Source organism: Salminus brasiliensis, chromosome 3 (assembly GCF_030463535.1).
Source record: "Salminus brasiliensis chromosome 3, fSalBra1.hap2, whole genome shotgun sequence".
Taxonomy (NCBI): Eukaryota; Metazoa; Chordata; class Actinopteri; order Characiformes; family Bryconidae; genus Salminus; species Salminus brasiliensis.
Genome location: NC_132880.1, coordinates 6,070,346 through 6,092,962, shown reverse-complemented (window position 1 = coordinate 6,092,962; position 22,617 = coordinate 6,070,346). Strand labels below are relative to the sequence as shown.

The window sequence follows — 22,617 nt, the reverse complement described above, 5'->3', positions numbered from 1 at the left end:
TCCAGCTTACGCCAAACCCTACAAGTGATGCAAAACCACACAACCCACTTCAACCTGGACCAAATTCTTTATTGACGTGAAAACAACGCAAACGCAACACATGTTCATTTCCACAAGCCACAAACTCTGCTTTTTGACAGAATGCAGTCTTTCTCCGGCCTCTGAGGGAAGAGGATTCTGTACACTCAGCAGTTCTAAACTTAGAAAACTTTGGCAACACCATCAGCAAGGGTTTTTTACTCATTGAGGGCATCCAAATTGCCATAAAAGGTCAGGTTCCTGTTTAATCTCAGCATCTGCTGCTCATTCATCTCCTGCCTTTCTTCTGCCTGAAGTCCTTCTTCGCTTTGCCTCCTCTGGGGCCCGGTTTAAACCCAGAACCAGGTTTCTGTCTTTGTCCTTTTGGCTTGGAACCGGGACCTTTCCGCGGGCCGGAATGCTTTCCTCCAGAACCTCTGCCTTTGTCTCCTCCAAACTTCTTCCCCTCCTTGCTCTTTCCAAACTTGCTGCCAAACTGCCCCTTTTTGGTAGCCTTGAATCCTTTTCCTCCAAAACCAACTTTACCCATTTTCTTCCCTTCAAACCTCTTACCACCAAAACCTTGCTTGCCCGAAGGCTGCGGACTTTGTTTCTGTTCATTGGCGGTGGAGAGTTTCCTCTTTTTGAAGGGTCTGGGTGACTTGCCTGGGCCGTGTTTCCTCTTTGCTGTGCTAAACATGTCTGAAGGGACAGAAGGAAGAAGAAAAAAAAAGAAGCAAGTGAGATGCCAGCTCTTCAAGTTCTAGCTGCTGTTCTAACCAATGAAAGCATGAGAAATACTACCTTCATCAGGCTCCTGGCCGACGGCCTGCCTGTAGTATTCTGCCTCGTCTTCAGACTCCTTGTCTGCAGCCTGGTCCTCCTGCATACCAGGATCCTCCACTTCACTGTCGCTGGACGCTGCCCCCTCCTGCTTCCGCTTCCTCTTCATCCCTTCCAGACTCTTTTTCCTGGCGTCATTAAAACAGTTTAAGAGGACGGTTAATGGAAAATCAGAGCCCATGCCCTAAGCTTACGCTTGTTGCTACCTAATGAAATTGGGTTCCTGCTACCGAGCAGTCAGAAGGTGCAGCAACAAGGCCGAAGCATCCCATAGCAGCATACATACTTGTTCTCATCCCGTTTCTGCTTCTTCACGGCGATGTTTTCCTCCTGCTTCAGTTTTCGCTCTGCCTTCTCCTTCAGACGGGCCTCTTTCTTGTTCAGGATCTCCTTAAGCTCCTCCTCAGACTTTGTGACTTTGTGAGAATATGGTGTTATTAGCAAACACGGAGCATTCGCTAATGTATGATTTTGTATACCATGTATGTAAATATAAAAAGTGTGTCACAAGAAACTTACAAATAGAATGAAAGAGCACATTCCCTTCTCCCATGCCCTCCATGATCTTCACTAGCTTCAGGGTCATTCTAGGGCCGATCTACAGCATTGAGACGAAATAAATAAATAAATAAATAAAAATAATAATAATAATAAAAAAAAAAAAATCACAAAATGATGTTATACATAAATCATGCCATAACGACAGGCCTGAGTCGCTGATCTTTACAGGTTCAAGAGACCGCGCAATCCCTCACCTCTGTCAGCCGGACGGCGCTCTGCTGGGACCTCATGTTCCCACGGCCCGAGTACACCTGAGGGAGCTCAGTGATGTTGTGATCTCCGTCTTGCTCAGCTTCGCTCTCAGACAGGTTCACCCCTCTTACAGAGCAAGAACACAAGACATTTTTCAGTTACAAAGTTACTTTATCTTAAAATAATAATAATCAAATAAAAAAATGTATTATTTATACGTTTTTATTTATATATTTTAAAAAACAACACCACCAAGACTGCTTGCAGACCAGTCTGAACCTGATGCATCAGAGCGTTTACTTTGAAAAATCACTGAACAATCAAGAAGCTTAAAAGCATCATCATCATCTGCATCGTAAGGTACAGGGTCAGGCAAGAGTTCATAGCAAAAGGTTTATATTTCAAGGCTCAAATGCTTCAAATAAATGTAGATAAACACGATCACACAGCTAGCCTGATGTTATGGGTCAAAACCACCTCACACATTGACCCAATTACGATTCTTCAGCATTAGTAAACCTCAAATTCCACCAAGAGATATATATACACACACACACACCATGGGACTAACCAATAACAAACGTATGTCCGGGCGGATGGTGCCTTGTGCACTGCACCAATCTAAAATAAATATGTACCCAGTTTGAGAAATTTAAACAAGAAATTGTTAAAACAAATCTGATTTTCTGTGTAATTCTCTGTATCATTAAACACTGAAGTTTATTTAATTGTGTGTTATTATTCATAGGAATATTCAATATTCAGAGACAAACTAGCTGCTCCTAATGTCACTGTTGTTGACCTTAGCTGACTTGAGACACCCACTTCCCCTCATTGGGTTCCGCATTACAGCAGCACTCCTGGAAAACGGGAAAACCTAAAACCTCATTTATTTTTGTACGTGGTTACATTTGATCACAGTCCCAAACAGATGTTTCCGCAGCCTTGAATCCATGGGTGTTCAGGCTAAAATGACTGGCGCCCCCTACTGGGTCTGGCAGGGGTTACCTTCAAGTTACCTTTCTGTATGGTGTTTCACATGGTCATTCGTTTTCCTATTTAAAGCAGCATTATGTGAGAATTGATCTGTTTTGCTTCTGAACTCCCCCTACAGGTGGGGAGTAATTCACTTTCACACCGCTACCCCCTTGTGGTAAATCTGAATTTTATAAGCTGAGATACACAGAAACAGCATCTAAAGTGAAAGCAGCATGTGGACAGAGGTGGTATAACAATATTACAGGATTATACACAATGATGACTCTGGTTATATGCAGTTCTGGCGAGTGGACTTATGTAGCTGCACCGAAGCTCCATAGTGCAGCAGCAGCGAGCGGCAGTGGTGAGCTATTATATGGGAAGCTATTTTTCCCCATTATTACAGTCAGTGGAGCATCAACAAGATTTTGATGACATTATTTTTAAGATCAATTTTCTACATAATGTTGCTTTAAAATAGCTAATCAATGCAAGTTATCCTCCTGGATGCAACACCAACCACTACTGTTGACATCAACATTCTGATTAGGCCAAGAAGGAACATTATTGACTTTGGTTATCCTGCTAAACAGAGAAACCTTGCCTTCAGGTCCTCTGAACAACTTACTTCAACAGCAGGTCACTGATATCCTCCAGCTTGCTCATGTTGGGGATCCTTTCTTGTATGATTTTCTTCACACCTCGGCTCATGCCCACAGGGACTACCTTTAGGCTGCTGCAGGGGGCAGAAAAGAGCACACATAGATGAACGGGCCGGTTTCAGGTCCACGCAGCCACAGATTTACCATGTTGCAGGGCACATCAGTGCGTTTACTTTGAAAACAATCACTTGAGGGTCATTCTTAAAAGCTTTCATCATGTGCGCCCTGGTCAACATATGCCATTGCCCACATACAAAGCAGGGTGGGGGGTACTTACTAATGGCGAAACTCTATTTCTTCAGTCTCTGCATCATAATTAAGCAGCACACATCTCTTTATGCTGTTGATGCTGACCTTAAAAAGGAAGGAACGGAAGAGAAAATATAAAACCACCAACAGACTCAGGTAGACGTTACTGGTTCACCATCGCAAAGGCAGAACGCTTCAGAAGATAAGTCAAATCACAGGCAACCTCAGGAGACTATACATTCATCATCGTTTCCATTGTTTTAATAGTTCTTTACATAAAGTGTGACAGACCTGCATGCAGGTATTTAACAAACAGGAAGGAAATGAGCGGTACCTTGTGCACATTGATGGAGGGGAACATGTTCTGGAACATGGTGGCCATCAGCTTGATATGCATCCCATCTAGACCAAAATTGTTCAGCACCAGCAACGGATGACGAGTGAACTGCTGTTCATGCATTCTCTGCCTCTTCAATGACGAAACTACGTCTTTGATGAGAGAATACTGCAAAAAATAAACATAAAAAAAAAAAAACTTCATTAACTGCAGAAAAGTGCAGATTTAGCTGGTTCCGCTGAACCAGGAGACACATCAGTGCGTTTACTTTGAATAAGATCACTGTGCAATCAACACGTTACGAAGTGTCATCATTTGTGTCTGCATGCCATCATCAAATTCACCAAGTTTAAAGCCCCTGGGAAGCTAAATCTGAGTGCTCCAACTAATGAAGTTAATCTGGCTCCTCAGAGCCCCCACTGCAAACATACGGAGTAGGCCTTACGAAGATCTTCTCCAAGTCTAATTAACGTCTGCAGAATTTCTGCAATATTGCTCTCCTCTCCATGTGGAATGGGTGGTCCTAAAAGTGGGTCAGATGTACAGCAGCATACCCTTAGCAATCTAAAGAGCTAAAGCTAGAGCTTAACTTGCAGAGATAAGGTTCGAGACGTGACTGGGGGCGCGGCAGCCTAGTCGTCCCTCACCATGAGGGACGATGAGGCATGCGGGGGCAGCTGCTCACCCAGTCACGGCTTGAGCCAGATACCAAAACCACAAAAATAAACAAACCTAAGAAGGCTGTCAGCAATGCTCATTAGAATATTAAGAACGTTAAGGAGCGTTTTTATCACATATTTGCTTTATGTTTCTATTCACACTTTACTTAACACCCAAATTTATTTTATATATATATATATATATAGCTGCATATCAACACGTGTTCCCAGAGGCTTTAACAAATGAATAGAGAAAAAGGAAAAGCCTCCACCATACCTTAGTAACCTGGAAACAGAGAGTGGGGCCTTTGGGAAGTCGTGCCAGCCTCTGTAAGAAGAAATTCACAGTGAAGCAATTTCCACAACCCAACGTGCTTTTATAGGAATTGGATTCAAAGCACCTAAGCATTACAACACATTCCATTTTTCAAAGCATGTTCAGACACTTGTCCAAATCTGCATCCAGGGACGCTTGCACTGCTTCGAGAACCTCCATCACTCTAGTTAAAGATCAGATGATGCTCACCACACTAGAAGAGTGACACTTATACAGTATAACACAAGCATGAGTCAGAGACCTCTAGCATGGAAAACCACACAGAAATCCTCAGCCATCGCTTTGTCGCTCTGCAGCAAACTGACAGCAGTATTGAGGTTAGACAAATCTAAAATTCTCAACGCTTCTACTCATCGGGTGTTTTAGTACCAACACGCAATCTGCTCTGCTGCTGTGAACTCAGAAAGGTGTGATTTCAGAAACTTGCAGTTCAACATGAGGCAAAGACAGACGCAGGATTTGTTCATAGCCAATACCTCAAACTGGCTGTAAGGAGGCGTTTAGCTTAAACCTGCAGAGTACACCTGGTTTGGGACCAGGCCAAGACCACCTCCTATCAAGGATCTCTGTGTGGGACTCCTGCCCCAACGAATCATAGGACATTGGGCATGGAGCCCAACTGATATTCTTCAATCTGATGCGACTTTGAGTGGCTGAATGCATTCATTTAAAGCTGAAGGGGTGTCCAATTTCATAACACCTATGGGTGGTTATTCCCACTGTTAAATAGGTGGTCATAATATTCTGATGTAGCTGTGATAACTATAAATATACAAAAAAAAATTTGTTTCAGACTAACTAATTTTTCTATTCTTAGGAAGAACCGTCAGTAGTAATCAAACTATGAAAAAACTGGCAAATGTATTATATATCATTGATTCACTTATTAAGCTCTATTTTTTATTATTAGCTCTACTCTATACACTGATACATGCAGTGAGATCTGTAATCAGGAGCATCACTAGTCTACAGTGTCAAATAGAACTGTGATCTACAAGGCAGTGATTTCTACAACAGCGGCACCGCTGAGAGATAAACTAGAAGTACAGTATGGTGGATCGTGGTTCGGCTACTTACGAAGTTAATGTTGGTCTGCGTTTTGGTGAATACTAGAAAGTGAGAGATTCCCAGAGGTCCGGCTACGGTCACGAAATCCTTCAGCATGTTTTTCTTTCGAACCTGTGCGGCACAGAGAAACAGTCAGACACTCCAAAGTGGCACCGCTCCCATAACTAAACCTGATACATGTGTCGGGGTCCAATACCTTCAAAGACTTCGCTGTGTAGGGGCCCATGACTCGCCGCATATCCATAACCAGCTGGCTCAAATTCCCACCAATCTGGCCTCGGTGGAACACGAAGGAGTGCGGCACGGTCCCGTACTCCTCCTCAGCCAAGTGAGTGCTGGCCACACGTACGGTTTTCTGGTTCTTAGTCTGAAAGACAAAAACTCACGCATTATCTCTCTTAGATATTAACAATGCCATCTGTTTACTGAATTCTCTCCCGGCAGTGGGTCAAGGAGACTTTTTTAATTCATAGTAAACGTTTATAACAATTGAATTTTTACGATGTAAACAAAGTAAGAGAGAAAGACAGAGAGAGGGTTCTGATGTGAACTAGTTAATTGTGGAGAACTGACTCAAGATTTTCTTTATAGTGGTGCAAATCTGGGGGAAAAAAAGGAGTGGGCTACAGGAGTCAGAGTCTAGCACAGTTAGATGATTTCTCAGCTCTAACAAGCTTACAAAACCTGGCAAGCAACAGGTGAGATGAATCAATGAATCAGGTGTGTTTAAGCAGGAAAAGCACAAAACTGTGCAGGAATCTGGCCCTCCGGGACTGGAATTGCCCACCCTAGACACAAGACATGAACAGACTTTTTTTTTTTTTTTTTTTAAGTAAATGTCAGGCCAAAACCTCCAAAAATAACCACACACACATACACAAAGAAAAAATCAATTAGGTATTACCATTAATGTAATAGCTTTCAATAGAACTATGCATTTTACTCAATGCCCATCTGAATTACTAATTATTTGTTCAAAATGAGATTATACAAACATTATTATATATATATATATATATATATATATATATATATATTTTTACATACACACAATTTATACATATACACATGTATGTATATGTGTGTATGTATATGTGTGTGTGTATATATATATATATATATATATATATATATATATATACACATATACACACACACATATACATACATGTTTGTGTGTATATATCTATCTATCATATATATATATATATATATATATATATATATATATATATATATATATATATATATATATATACACATACACACACACACACACACACACACACCATAAGGGTAGATGGTAACAGGAGGCAGCGACTCCTCTAAGCCACGTTACACCCCACGCTTGCTACTGGACTGAAGTCAGACTTCTGGACTGAAGTTCAAGCACATCATTTAATGTCATGTACAGCTTAAATCAACAGCCATGGCCCTACAATTAACTCCCCACTAATAATACACCACTCTGATAGCTGAGATCTTCTCACTTCTACTACAACTACCGCTGAAGCGATCAGAAAGCTGTGCAAAGCCACACTGCGCTCATCAGCAAAGTTAGCTAGCTGTCTGCAACGACTGGTAGCAAAGTCTTTCTCGAGAAAGTCCACCTCTACAATAACATAATCAAATAAAAAAGATCAATCGATTAGCAAACCAATAAATCTACGTTATGATCTCTAAGCTAACGCATTAGCATTTAGCTAGCTAGCCTGCGAGGCTCAGTGATCTCCTACCTTGTGTTTCCCCATCTTCTCAAATAAAGAATCAAAACACAGCTATGGGAGACAGGAGCTGTGAGGGAAGCCGTGCTCTAAAGCTCTTCAGGAGTTCAACTCGATCTAATGTTCATGTGCGATCTGAACACCATCTTCCTCAGCAGCCCTCATGCTCGGTCTTCTTCCTCAGCCCGCAGTGGAAGAGCATGAGGCGCTCTGAAACACGTGGGGCTGCGCGCAGAACAACCAGGGCAGAGAAGAAGCGCGCTGACAGACAGAGTCTGTATCGCCACCTGCTGGACGACACTGCAACACACTCCAGTAGCATTTATTTATTTATTTTTGTTTATTTATGTTTGTTTGCAACTTTAAAGCAGCATTAGACCATTTTCTCTCCCTACTAATTCAAAAATGTGAAATATGTAGAACATAAAAAATATGATTATTTTGGCAGTGGCATTAATATGTGCATTTGATGTCTGAGAAAAGCATAGCATACATGTACATACGGTGGAGCAACATACTTTGTTCTGTATATTTCCTATATTTTGTTCTGTATATTTACTATATTTTGTTCCATTTACTTAGTATATTTTGTTCTGTATATTTACTATATTTTGTTCCATTTACTTAGTATATTTTGTTCTGTATATTTCCTATATTTTGTTCTGTATATTTACTATATTTTGTTCCATTTACTTAGTATATTTTGTTCTGTATATTTCCTATATTTTGTTCCATTTACTTAGTATATTTTGTTCTGTATATTTACTATATTTTGTTCTGTATATTTACTATATTATGTTCTGTATATTTACAATATTTTGTTTCTGTATACTTAGTATATTTTGTTCGGTATAGTTGAAAGGAGAAGGCAAAAATGTTCTTTAAATTGAAGTCAATGTAAAATTGAAAAGCATGAATGTAAATAAATAAAATAATAAGAAAGCATTTCTATTGCTCTGTTCATCCAGAATCATTTACAGTGTACAGAGCAGCTACAGGGTTCAAACATGGAGAAAACTTAAAAACTGACAAAATGGAGATACTTGTTTTTAATTGGACATCAGTGATATATAGTATATTTAGTTCTGTATATATAATATACTTTGTTCTGAATATTCTGTATATTTTAGTATATTTGGTAAACTGTGTTCTGTATCTTTAGTATATCTTGTTCGGTGTGTATTTTTAAATTAAAAGGATGAAAAAAAGGATACTGTGGTAAGAGTCAGGTCCAGGCCAGAAAACCACCTAATTTACTAAAACTAACAAAACAAATTCTTGATGGCTACCAAAAGTATCTGGTCAAGGTGCAACCTGCTAAGCAACAATGAGCCAATATTAGATGCTGCATGAACATTTTTGATCATGTTGATTTCAGAAAACCCCACAAAATAAAAGTTGTGCACCAAATTTCTTGTTTGATAAATGCGGCCAGTCATTCTGCCCCAGATAAAGAAGACCTCACTGAAGGCCCAACACTGCCATGACAATGTCCATGATGAATGTGAGTAAACCTCTGAACACCAGAATGCCTGAATCCCACTGTAAGCACTGTACATTCTCCTGCGTTTTCTGTTAGAGAAGTCCCAGACTGTCTGCAGCCGCCAGCGCTGACTAAAACTTCAACACTAGTCCTCTAGTAAAATCTTCTTAATGGAGAAGGTGGAGACAGTGCGGAGGTCAGGCCAGTCGGAGAACTGAGGGGAGGGAGGAGGTGTTATTAGGCTGCTTTGTAATTACTCTGCTGTCTTTGTTTAGACAGTGCAGGACAGGGGCTGATCTGGCTACTTTAAAGCCCCACTGTCAGTGTGTCGCGCACTCCCATCCTGCTCTTCACTGCTGAAGCTCTCTGGAAAGGGCAGGGTTGTGGTTTACTGCTACTTTAGCAAAGGAGCATCTTCACTGGATTCCTCTGCTTGTGTTTTTATACTTCTTGCCTCACCTTCATTTAGTCCAGAGTTTGGTTTCTTAGCTACACTTCATATCAAGACCACAGACTGACCCTGGCTCAACCTAACTGGGCCTGAAAACTGACCTTTTCACTGGATGCCAGCAGAGATCTTCTGTTCTGACTTCCCACCAAAGAAGGTAAAAGATTATATATGATATACCTCTCTAAATGTACAGTCTACGCTTTACGTGATTTATGCATAACACATTTTCGTAGGGTTAGGTTGGGTTTTTTTTAGGTTGTAAGCATGCAGTAAATGAAATTCCTGGACAGTGAATCTGTCTTGCTATTAACTTTTGTTTTATTAAGCTTTAGTTTTTAATAGATAATAGATAATTTATAGCAAATTCATTTGTTCATTAGTTACTGCATACTTTATAGTACTCAGTGAATATGTTATAGTAAATACCAAAAAGTAGTTATTGGATCATTTATAGTAGATACTAAATCATTTCTAGTTACTGCATTATTTGTGGTAAAGTATAGTATTCATAGTCAAATATATAAAGAATTTATAGTAGAAACTAATTAATGTAATGTATTGTAGTTACCAAATAATTAAGAGTAGATATTGAATCATTTAAAGCAGTACCTCCCAACTTTGTAGTACTCACTGAATAAAAAATAGTAGATCCTGAATAAATAATAGTAGTTACTGAATAATTATTAGTTGTTACTGAATACTTAATAGTAATCACTGAATAATTAATAGTAGAAGTTACTGCATAATTCAAAGTGTTGATTGTATTGAACAGTTTATAGTATATACTAAATAATGTATAGTAGTTACTGAATAATTAATAGTAGGTAATGAATAATTTATAGGAGCTACTCCAAAATAATAGTACTTACTCCGTAATGTATAGTACTCACTGAATAATTAATAGTAGTTACTCCGTACGTTGTAGTACTCACTATATAATTAATGGTAGTTACTGAATAATTAATAGTAGTTTCAGAATAAATAGCAGTAGTTACTGCTTAATTCAAAGTATTTAATAAATAATGAATAATGAATAGTAGATAATGAATAATGAATAGTAGATAATGAATAATTAATATTAGATAATAAATCATATTTAGTAGATTCTGAATAATTTATAGTCACTGAATATGTGTAGTAGTTGCTGCATAGTTTATAGCAGTTCTTTAATAATTTACATTCTGAATGAATTACAGTAATTACTGAATAATTAAAGTTGTCACTGCTTGTTAAACTTGTTACAGAAGATACTGAATAACAAATTGACTCACAAAAGTATCATCAGTCTTGAGTATAAGGAGTTGAACGCTATCTATATAGAGCCTCTTGTACTCTTCCGTTTTGGATGTGTATTGACTCTGAACTATGGAAGCTGGGAGACTGTTGGCTTGGGCTGTTGTTTTGTTGACCATGGTTTTGCTCATGTTGACTTGCTAATTAACCCAGCAATAGGCTTAGGCCTCCCACATTTAACCAGGAACATCTGGTATACATCAATGCCACGGCCCCTTTGGACCACAGACATTGTCTTTCTCAAGTGCACTCTAATAACTACAACACCAAGTCCAAGTACCTAAGAACTGCACAGTGAAATGACACTGGTGTTTCTTTCAGGAAGCCAACAGTAGATGAAAGGAACAACCACTGGACACACCAATGGACCCTCAGGTCACATGCGCTTTACTGCTGCTAGTGGGTTTGGTAATGTTGGGTGTGGAGGGCCGGGGAGAGGCCTTTCATCCTGACAGCTCAAAAAGCGAGGGTGCCCAGAAACGCCCATCGCGCTCCTCCGACTCGAAGGCGGGGCGCTGCTCCTACACCTTCATTGTTCCCCAGCAGAAGCTGAAGGGGGCGCTGTGTGTGAGCACAGAGACAGCAAGGGCCAACAGCTCGGAGACGGCCGCCCTGCGTACCCTGCTGGGCCGCCAGCAGGAGCAGCTGGAGAGGCTGCACAAGCGTCTGGAGCAGGAGGGGTCGCTGGCGAGCGAGGTTAGCGTGCTACGGAGAGAAAGCAGCAGCATGAACGCCCGGATCACACAGCTGTATGCCCAGCTACTGCACGAGATCATCCACAAGCAGGAGCAGATGCTGGAGCAGCGGCGTCTGGAGAGTCTGCTGCTCAATGCAACCTCACAGGTAGTCCGGGGTTTCTTAGCTAAGAGATATGACTCTTTTGAGGAATACCCAGCTAGCATGTCCATGTGGGGCCTGTATGGGTAGCCCAACTTGGAACCAGAAAGTTTTGTGCCTACATATAGATGCCTACCAGGGTCAGTGATGGGACCAGGAGAGCTTGAACATGGGCCACATCTTGGTTGTACACTGCCTAGGTGGGACCCATGTGAGATTAAGGTGGGCTGTAAGGATGAGGCCGATTGGAGAAGACCAACTAGGTCCCAGTAAAATCACAAACAAACACCCTCAGAGCCCAGGCCCACCTGGAACCCACCTAGCCCATGTTCCAACCCCTATGAGCCCCACATAAGCATGTTGGCTGGGTATGCTTGAGTGAAGCAATGCTGCACAGTGGAACAGTGCACACCTCTCTTTTGTTAGACCTTAATGCAGGGCCTTGACAGCCATCTGCGGATTTTGTTTTTTGCTTGCTGTAGAAACCACAAGTTGATAATGCTTCTTTTTATAGCCTTCCCCTGTCTTGTGGCCTTATACTACTCTTGTTTTCAGGTCTTTAGACCTTAGTTACTTAGAGGAACCTATTTTTGAAGAGTTGCGATTCGTGACATACCTCATTTTTGATTATTGATAATAAAGATCTGAGACCCTGACAAAGAAAAAAATCACAACTGTTCAACGCCTAGGATGCTCATATGTCATACATATGTCATACACATGTCCAAATATTTGTGGACACCCCTTTAACATATCCATTCAGCTTTCACAACACACACAGCTTGTCTAGTCCCTGTAGAGAAGTATTGCCAATACAGCAAGACTCTCTGGAGCACCATGCCTAATGAGTTAGAGGGGTATAGAGCCTCCCATCATTGAGCTGTGGAGCAGTGGGACTGTGTTCTCTGGAATGATGGTTACCTTTAGGATGAGTTGTGCAGTTGAGGATAAGGTGGGTTGGTGATTAGTTGAGGTGGAGGGGGGGTTCTGCTCTTGTTACCTCAGGGATTTCTGAGCTCATACACTATCTTGCTCTGTCTTTCTTCCGGACTGGCCTCAGCTGTTACAGGTATCCAACAACTACAGAGATCTGGAGAGGAAATACGAGACCCTCGCCTCTCTGGTGAGCAACCAGAGTCAGCTAATGACACACTTGGAGAAACACTGCCAGCTCTGCGACGCCACCAAAGCACAGCAGGTGAGAGGCGTCTGACCATCATCTAAACCCATCAGTTAAGTGGGCATATCAAACAATACATGCAAGGTATACTTATACATGCATGTGTCCTTTTTATCCTGACCCTGACAGGACGCTGCATCGTCAGCAGTTAACACGTCCGCCAAGCTGCAAAACAGCAAGTCTGAGCATAAACACGTGGTCAGTTATGTCCAAAGGGACCAGAGCGCCACTCAGCAACAGGAGGAAACATCGCAGGAGGTTCAGGAGTTCTTTACGCCCTCGTCAGATCTTCCTACAGACACACCATTCATCAGTTACCCGGTCACTAAGACTCCAGGTACAGTCATGTAACAAGCACTTTTCAAATGTAAACTGCTTTAAAAAGGCCCTTCTTCTAAATTCCTATCAGAGGTGGTTGCTATGGTGTTGCTAAGCCGTAGCTATGTTGTTAGATACATGTTGATACATGTGGCAAGCAAGGTGAATGCTATGGTATTCCAGGTGGTTGCTCTTGTATTGCTAGCTGGCTGCTATGATACTGCTGATTGGTTGCTAAGTTCTTGCTATGATGTTGTTAGGTGCTTGCTTTGGTTTTAGAGGTGGTTGCTATGTTGTTGCTAGGTAATTGCTAGGCAGATTTGATTGTGTTTTTAAGTGGTTGCTGTGTTATCCCAGGTAGGTGCTATGGTGTTGCTAACTGGTTGCTATGGTGTCCCAAGGGGTTGCTCTGGCTAAGCGGCTGTTAGATACATGCTATGCTATTTCAGGTGGCTGCAATGGTGTTGCTTAGTGGTTGCTAGGGTGTTGACAAGTAGTGGGTAGGTTATGTGAATGGTATGTTCTGAATGTATGAATGTTTACATACATGCAGGCCCTTTAAAGTTTGCTTCTTAAGTTTAGCACCGTAGGCTAACTCAGCTGACAAGTAATGGAAGACCCATCTGTTCCAAGAGTACTTAGGTGTAGTAGCTGAGTATTACTGTCTCCATACTGACTTTTGTGTTTGAGCTTAGAGGGATCTTTTGGAAGGGTATTTTCTGAGTGATCAGACAAGCACTTTTGTAAGTCACTCTGGATAAGAGCGACTGCTAAATGCCTTCAATATAAATGTAAATGGGAGCATTATTGCAGCAGTTTGCATCTGGCACACTGCAGGAGTACATCATCACACACGTTTCCTTACACTGTGTCAAACTGTTGAGTAATATCATGTAAACTCGCTAGAATTTTGCTTAGACAGACAGAAGTGTGGTCAGAATGCAGGCCTCAGCATGGCCGCTACTTACAGTATAAGCTTTGAAAACTGCTGAGCTTTGAAATGAGCAATTTTAAGCTGTGCCCTGCAAGACTTCAAGACAATCATGCCTAAACTCAGGACCAACACTGGCAGTTTTGTGTTCTCTGGAATGATGGATGGTTCTCCATTCTATACTTTTGGGACACATTGGGGAGATGGGAATGAGGTAGGGTGGTACTCATCCAACATCCTGACCTCACCTATGCTCCTGTCGCTGAACGCTATCAAATCCTCACAGCAGTGCTCCTCCAAAATCTAGTAGAAAGCCTTCTTTCCTAGACAGTAGAAAGTAGAGTCACTTCAACAAAAGCAGCATCAACTCTTTTTTTAATACACCTTAATTTCAGAAACAATGGATAAGCAGGTGTCCCAATACTTATGTGCATATAATGTATGGAAACTAAGATGCAACATGAGCGTTCTCTGATGCCACAGGAACCAGCTCGGTTGCATATTCCCACCTATATTCCCAGCAGAATTCTGAACAGCTGGCCCCACTTTAAATAAATGCTGTGTTGGATTGGAACTGGGATGTTGGGCTTTTTGACTGCCAAAAGCTAAAGAGAACAGAAGCTAATGGATTGCTACAGTTCGCAGAAACGACTTCTGGAATCCAGGCACTGAAACGTGTAGGAGCTCACTGTTTGGTGAAGTCATGCTCTGAAAACAGGTGATGAAAAAAACGACCCCCCGGCGTTGTGAATTCAGCGACATGCTAAGTTCAATTAAAAGGGAAAGCATGCAAACCTGGATAAATGAGCCTGAAAACAGTGGAAAACACTCCTCAGACCATTCGCTCGACTCGACTGTGCTCTCAGATATGAGGATTTATCCTTTAAATGGATGTAATTTAAGCCTTAGTTGGACGTTAGCTGGACATTCCTGGTTACACATCGATGTCTGTGGAACATGGGTTCTTTGGTCATTTGGATGGATTGCTGTTGGAGCCCATCTGCCTTTAACTTGAGCAGATAATTGCTTCTTTCATTCCTGGTTTGGTCATCCAGAGCGACATAGAAAAGTGCTTTACTCTTTACTCAGAAAATACCCTTAGCTAGTTTATATTGGCTAGAGTCCAAAAGATCCCTCTAAGCTTAGATACGACTGAATACAAAAATCAGTATGGAGACTGCAACACTCGGCACTACACTTTGCCCAAGTATTCTCGGAAGAGGTGGGTCTTCAGTCTGCGTTTGAAGACAGCGAGCCACTCACTCAGACACCCTGGGGAAGCTCGTTCTACCACTTCAATACCAAGACAGAAAAAAGCCTGGACGCTTGTCTTCCTTTTGACCATGGCGGTCATTCCTGGCTTTGTAGGCCAGCATGAGGGTTTTGAATGTGATGCAGGCAGCAGCTACAGGAAGCCAGTGAAGAGAGAACGCAGCAGAGAAGTGACATGATGGTGCTCAAAGGGAGACCAACCAGAAGAGAGTTGCAGTAGTCAAATCTCGAAGTGACAAAAGACTGATCGAGCACCTGAGTGACCTCTCTATAAAGGAAGGAATCTGCATGGCAGAGTCCGATTTGCGGTCGAGAATGATAACTGGTCATCCATGACTACACCAAGGCTTTGTGCTTCGGCAGCTGGAGCGGCCAGTGAATTCCAGAAGGAGGTGGCGACATCGTGAAAAATTGTTGGGTATAAATAAATGACTTTGGTGTTCAGGTGTTCTGCAGAAGTAACCTCTGATCTACAGAGAAAAGGATCAATGAAATCCACTCACACACACACACAGAAAAAGAGCCACTGTGTGTGATCTTGCCTCTGGGACTGCCCTGAGTGATTACAGGATAGACAGTGCAAGGTGGTCGCTCATTTAACAGCCCCACCTTTCCAAAGCTTCAGCTACCGGACACAGCACCGGCAGCAGGAAACAGAGGGGGGATACCAGTAACAGTTATTACACAAAAGCAGTGGGTTTGGTGTGTCTTGGCTTGAGCTGTTCCACTGTGTTCTGTCTGTCGTTTGTCATTGAAAAGAGCGTCTGTCAAAAAATCCCACTTGAACAGTTCTCAGCTTCCATTTACAGTTTTACTAGACTTACATAAAAGGGTCTTGGCAAGTGAGACCGTCTAGATTCTCTTGAATTTCTCATTTTTAGATGTTTTTAAGATGCCAGTCAAGATCATTTCTGTGAATAGTGAATAGTAGACACTAAGCACTTTATTTGGAGGAGCTGTACACCTACTCATTCATGCAGTTATCTACACAGCGTTAAGCTGCCAGTAAGCTACTGACAGTAACTCTGCACAATTGACAGATAACCACTCTGCACAATTGTGGTGAGCCGAAAAGCAGCTCAGAATGCACAACAACGACACGTCCAACTTTTGAGGTGGATGAGTTACAACAGCTGAAGGCCACATCAGCTTCTTCTTCTTTCAGCCAAGAACAGAAAGCTGAGGCTGCAGTGCTGCAGGACTGCAGAGGCCCAGGCTTACCAGAACTGGACAGTTGAAGACTGGACAAACCTGTGGGCTGGTCTATTTAACCTATTGGATCACACAGATGGTAGTGTCGGTATTTGGAACCAACAGCTTGAATCCATTGACCCAACCTGCCTTGTGTAAACAGTCCAGGCTGGTGGAGGTGGTGGAATGGTGTGGGGGTAATGTTTTCTCGGCACGCTTTGGGCCATCGTTAATACCAATCAATCACTGGACTGAGGAGTGAAACTTTAACAGTGTTTACACATTACTTTACACGTCTTCATTCCTGGAAAGTGGGAACGTTCAGTTGTCCAGGATAAGGGCCTTGAATATTGCTCTTTTACCGTGCTTAATCAGCATGATGAGAGATAATAGAATGGGACAGGACCGCATAGAAAGCTGGGAAGCTTAGTTCCCTTTTTTATGGTTTAATTCAGCAAACACAGACACAGTTTTTGGTCAAACTTGAAAAGTTGCCCAAACATAGTTCCCAATATGTAAAAAAAAAAAAAAAAAAAAAAAAAAAAAAAAAAAAAAAAAAATATATATATATATATATATATATATATATATATATATATATACATTTTTACACAATGTTTTATACATTTAGATTTTATATATAATGTGAATCTGGCAGCTGTTCCTTATATTGCTAAGATGATGTTCATGATAAATGGACCAATAGAAATACACTTTTGACTTCCATTGAAAATTATGAAGGTTTTTTTTTCTTTTCCAGTTGCCATTATGGAGATACAAGGGTTTTGCATGGCACTGATACAATAAATATGATAGATAAAAGAATAAAATCTATTTAATTTAAGTAGTGGAATTGCCCTCTTGTCATTGGCAGACAACATTTCTTGGTTCAGGCCTTATTTTTTTCTAAAAAAAAAAACTAAATCAGCTGCCAACAGATTGAGAACACAATAGAATAACATTAAGTTAAAAAAAGTCAAAGTTCTGTAATTTCTATATGCTATTTAATCTTACAATGTTCTCTCAAGAATCTAAACATGATTTTATGTATTTATTCTAGATTCAAGATGACAGTGTATCTCAAAGCTCACAGAAATGCATCCTAGCATCCCTGACTCATCACTTCCTTCTAGTAATCTCATACTGATGTAAAGATGTGGCTTCTGACACTGTGATAATTTTAGCGTGGCTAAAAACAGTAGCAGCCCATTAGGCCATACTGCCTTTCACACAGTGTGAGAAAGCACGCGAACTATACTACAAACATGCCTTGTAAAATCTGCCTGTGTACGTGCACATGTAGAGGGTGATGTATGACGCTTGACATGAGACCTGTTTCTCGTGGGCTTTGTGGGAGACTGCCGCTGGACATTCTTCTGCAGTAAACAGATAAGGGCAGGCTGGGAGATTGGCTGAGGCTGTGTGTATACGGTGCGTGACCTTGCCGAGGATTCGATAAACAGACCAGAATTCCAAGGCGTCCCTTGTAATCTGCTTGGTTCCTTCACACCATCTTCTCATTAGAGAGTTCCCCTTCGCGCTCCCCTCCGTCAGTAGCACTCACTTAGCGTACACACACATTATCAGCATACGCCAACCAGCTGAGGACAAATTCCAGCCGTTAATGTATGGAGGGTCAGTCCCGAGTTTATTTAGCCTTACTCACTTAATGTGGTATTTACTGTGCCACTCACCTTCTAGAGCCTACAGGGCCTTAAAGGAATAGAAAACAGTCAAGTGTTCACAGCAAATATAGTCATATATTGTCGTCATCCAGACATGTATATTTAGGGTAGATGATCTTATCCAGAGCTACTTACTGTCCCAGAGGTGCCAGCTGTCTCTAGCTAGTGTAAATAGGCTAGAATCCAATTATAGGCAGTACTGATACCTTATATTATACAATCACAAGTCTTTAAGAAGTGCAAGATTAGAGCTAATTTATGTGCTCTTGAAGGAGAAGGCCTTCGTTTTAACACTTTGGTGACCGGACATGTACAACAGTCTAGATGCTTGTCTTCCATTCGTTCGAAAGGATGGTGGGTCAAGCCAAGCCATACTTTAAGCTCGAAGGGCTCTTGATATGGCTCAGGTTTGGTGTCTTTAGTTTTGAACTGGAGCTGCTAAGATAATTTAGCTAACAGCTTTTACACCGTAAAGCTCAGATTGGGCCCAAAAATCTAGCCTGACCCTACCCAAGCCTGTGCACGTTCTGTCTGACCCAGCCTGAGTTCGGGTTAGGCATTGGGTCGGGCTCAGGCTTGGGCAAAGAATCTTAACTCTAACACACAGCCAGTCAGCATGATTGGTTCAGAGTATGTATGTGTGTTCTGTTTGTATAGCTTAATTTAAGTGCAGCCTTTTTAACCGTAGATCAGGAGGATTGTGCACAAGGCGATTCCGAAGTCAGGAGTTCCAGAGAGCATAACTGGACCTCCCCCCCCCCCTCATCACTTAGCGCAACACTAGCTCACCTAACAGAACTGGCAGTTTCTTAGAGTGTTCTCCTCCCAGCGTGTTCAGCTGTCCAGTGACAGTCCAACGTCATGGTAGTAGCATTCTGAAAAGATGCAGTTAGTTAGCTTCATGCTAGCCCTCCAGCACAACATTGTTGAAAAAGACGTTAGAAAACATATCCATGCTGTTCGTTAAACTTCGTCCCATTTTGGTTGAAAGGTGAAAAGTCGTCTTTTTCAAAAGGCCGAAAAATTTGTTAAGACTCATTTTCTACGTATAAATTTAGATGAAAGTGAAAGGTGGAAAGACGTCTAGAAAAAGACAAACAAAAACGTTTTTTAAAGTTTCTTTGTTAGTCTGACCTTGCAAAGTCTTTTTTGGCACTGTTTCAGACCTAGATCTAATCTAAATTAGGTCACATTTAGACCTAGATCTAATCAATCCATGTGGTCCAAAACAGACGTCCATCCTGGGCTAAATTTACACCAAACCAGCCCAATATCTGAGCTAAATAAAGGCCATGATGGACCAACCAGAATGAGTCCAAAAACAACATCCATAAGACATCACATGCTTGGTGGGTTGCCTTCACCTTCCCAGTGCTGCTAGCATCATGTGACAGACTAGCTCTTGCTAAGGGGTGGGTATTAGGAATGCCTGAATTAGCAAAGACAAAGACATCGGACATCATTCTGTGCCCACCCAGAAACCTCAGTGAATGTGTCTCCCCCTGCCTGCAGGTCCATGGCACGACTGCCAGCACGTCCTCGACACAGGTGAAAGCACAAGTGGCATTTACCTGCTACGTCCACGGCAATCCAACCGCCTGCTGCAGGCGTGGTGCGAGCACGGCCGCGCTCTCGGTGGCTGGACCGTCATCCAGAGGAGACAGGATGGCTCTGTCAACTTCTTCAGGAACTGGGAGCAGTACAAGGTCAGCTTGCCGTACCCTCTTTTAGACACAAAGCACCACACAGACCAGAATCACACACCCGCTTACGTATTCACTTATATGGAATAGGCTGAAGGGTCCCTACAAGGGGGCTCCAATAGTGCTCTCGTTGATTTTGACATCTGTGACCGTATCCATAGTCAAGTGGATCAGATTGGGACATCCGAAGTAGTTTCAGACACAGCTTTTGTGAAATCACATTTCTGGCCCAACCATTGCATTCAATTCAAGCTCGGGCATCAATTGTCTTTCTCTCCACAGCAAGGCTTTGGGAATCTGGACGGCGAGTACTGGCTGGGCCTGGAGCACCTGTACTGGCTGACCTCTCAGGCCACATACAAGCTAAGAGTGGTCATGGAGGACTGGCAAGGGCGGCAGGTGTACGCCGAGTACGACAACTTCCGGGTGGAACCCGAGAGTGACTGGTATCGCCTGAGGCTGGGAAATTACCAAGGCGATGCTGGCGACTCCCTCTCATGGCACAGCAACAAAGCTTTCACCACCCTAGACCGTGACAAGGATGCCTATACAGGTAGGCGTGTGTCAGCTGTCACCTTTGCTTATCTCAGTCCTAACCCTCCCAGGTCCTCTGTGCTGTTTATGCCATGAAGCACCTCTTAGCTCTTGACTCTGTAGTGGTGGTGCACTGTTCTCCTGTGCAGTGACTCATCAGAAGAAACCCTCTTCTGCGTCCTCACCACAACGTCTAGCTTTAGAGGTCTTCAAAGCAACATCTACACAAGCCTGATGGATTTTGATGAAGTTTGGGTGCGCCACTGGACTCCACTGTACATTTAGACAGCAGTACTGTATCGATTGTGGAGCAAAGCCTCTAAATAAGGGTTATTTACTGTCTGTAACGTCATGATGCTCAGCCTTCTCTCCTGTGTGTCCTCCCCTAGGTAACTGTGCACATTACCAGAAGGGTGGCTGGTGGTATCACATGTGTGCCCACTCTAACCTGAATGGGGTGTGGTACAGAGGAGGGCACTACCGAAGCCGCTACCAGGATGGAGTCTACTGGGCCGAGTTTCACGGAGGCTCGTACTCTCTTAAGAAGGTGATGATGATGATCAAGGCCATTTAACGAGAACGAGACCGCTGAGACGGGCAAAGCGCCAACTGAGAGAACCAGACAGGACGTTTTCATGTGGATATGGGACATACATGGCAATAAATGTTCGAGAAGCTTCACAAAAACTGGGTTCTATGTTAACTTGTAGGACCTGAAGATTGTCTCTTTTGGATAACTTGATATTTTATTATTTAGAGGTCATTTTAAACGTTCGGTTCACAAATCGTAACCATGGATATAATGAACGATTCGTGGACTGTTTTGGACTCATTGTCATTGGAATATGGATTTGATTGTTTTACATGAACTAGCAGATCTTTTTATATAATGTTCTAAGGTAGCTTTTGATTTCTGAAATGCATGTGTTTATGTGTGCTGGGTTATGACTATGCCTGTGAGACGATGCAACACTGGACATGATGATGACGACGATTTTAGCTTGATCAACTCAGTAACACTATAAACACTTTTCTTTAATACACAATAAAATGTGTATATATATATATATATTTTATACATTGTTGGCAATGGCATCTGGGTTCAATGTGAGGCCTGGGAGTCGGACACTGGCCTCGTGCCACTCCCTGCAGATTTTGTCAGCACTTGGCATAAAGTGACATAACAAGAAGTAAATAAAAAGGATGTTAATATGATAATAAAGTGCTTAAGAAACTAAGAACATTGAGAAGCATGAATTAAACATGAACAGTTTTAAAAAGTGGTTGGTGTGGCGCAACAGAACTACAACACCACTACCTGCCACTGTACTACTACACCATGTGGGAGACTGGGGTTTGATTCCCAGTCGGGCTGACTATGCTGCGCTACACCAATAAGAGTGCTTGGGCAAAACTCCTAACACTACATTGGCCCACCTCTGTAATACAAGTAACCTTGTAAGTCGCTCTGGATAAGAGCGTCAGCTAAATGCCATAAATGTAAATGTAAAAAGGTTCATAAATAACAAATAATATTAGATATAATGTGTGTGTATGTGTGTATAAGCTCAACAATCAAAAAAAATAATAATAAGGTGGTACTAACGTCAGGCTTCATCGTTGCACAAGGATAATTGGGCTATAAATACCTGCATTTAGTTTGACAGGACTCATAGTTTGAGGAGAATGCAGTACACAGTACAGTGCAGTGTGTTTTGTTGGATGTGTGGTCACAAAGCAGATGAGTGGCAAAAAGGAGTAAATGCTTTTGGGCGTGCCAAAAGCCAGAGTGTGAAGGAACTAGCTGAATCTGCAGGTGTATGGTAGAAGCTTATGGTCATACTGGTCTACCAGCAGTGGCAGAAATCCCAGTCTACAGGATGAAACTGACATACAGGGACCGCCAGCATGTTCTGCAGCTTGTGATTGAAAATACAGCTCTACACTGAGTGTTCTTTCAGTGAAGGCCCTTGCCTGGAAGCGAAGCAATACTTCCTTCACGCTATGATCTTTGACATGGCCAAATGCAACCACTGCTTTTTACCAATCGTTAACATCTGCTTCGCGACTCCTTTTCCTCATATCCAACCAGATGTCCACTGCACTGTACC

At 42.1% G+C, this 22,617-nt stretch overlaps 2 protein-coding genes across 2 annotated transcripts; one reads left to right on the top strand and one right to left on the bottom strand.

Annotated features, from left to right (window-relative positions):
• Positions 1–48: 48 nt before the first annotated feature.
• On the bottom strand, positions 49–7,828 carry ppan (peter pan homolog). Its single transcript, XM_072675296.1, has 12 exons — positions 7,641–7,828; positions 6,101–6,271; positions 5,914–6,015; positions 4,777–4,827; positions 3,838–4,008; positions 3,532–3,608; positions 3,221–3,328; positions 1,617–1,740; positions 1,381–1,459; positions 1,148–1,277; positions 823–989; positions 49–720 (listed from the first exon to the last, which is right to left on the bottom strand). Exons 1-12 carry the CDS (start codon positions 7,653–7,655, stop codon positions 308–310), a joined length of 1,608 nt encoding a protein of 535 aa, XP_072531397.1. The 5' UTR covers positions 7,656–7,828; the 3' UTR covers positions 49–307.
• Positions 7,829–11,218: 3,390 nt separating this feature from the next.
• Positions 11,219–21,080, top strand: angptl6 (angiopoietin-like 6). Its single transcript, XM_072674589.1, has 6 exons — positions 11,219–11,698; positions 12,753–12,890; positions 13,002–13,209; positions 19,782–19,975; positions 20,255–20,525; positions 20,896–21,080. Exons 1-6 carry the CDS (start codon positions 11,219–11,221, stop codon positions 21,078–21,080), a joined length of 1,476 nt encoding a protein of 491 aa, XP_072530690.1.
• The last annotated feature ends 1,537 nt before the right edge of the window (positions 21,081–22,617 follow it).

What these genes read in the sequence shown, in the direction of transcription:
- ppan (XM_072675296.1), bottom strand. An exon ending in TCTGTTTCCAGGTTACTAAG is followed by an intron (nt 4,009 to 4,776) that starts GTATGGTGGAGG and finishes TATTTTTTGCAG; the next exon opens with TATTCTCTCATCAAAGACGT. An exon ending in CCTCCATCAATGTGCACAAG is followed by an intron (nt 3,609 to 3,837) that starts GTACCGCTCATT and finishes TTCCTTTTTAAG; the next exon opens with GTCAGCATCAACAGCATAAA.
- angptl6 (XM_072674589.1), top strand. Translation starts at nt 11,219, where the DNA reads ATGGACCCTCAGGTCACATGCGCTTTACTGCTGCTAGTGGGTTTGGTA. An exon ending in TGCTCAATGCAACCTCACAG is followed by an intron (nt 11,699 to 12,752) that starts GTAGTCCGGGGT and finishes GACTGGCCTCAG; the next exon opens with CTGTTACAGGTATCCAACAA. An exon ending in CCCGGTCACTAAGACTCCAG is followed by an intron (nt 13,210 to 19,781) that starts GTACAGTCATGT and finishes CCCTGCCTGCAG; the next exon opens with GTCCATGGCACGACTGCCAG.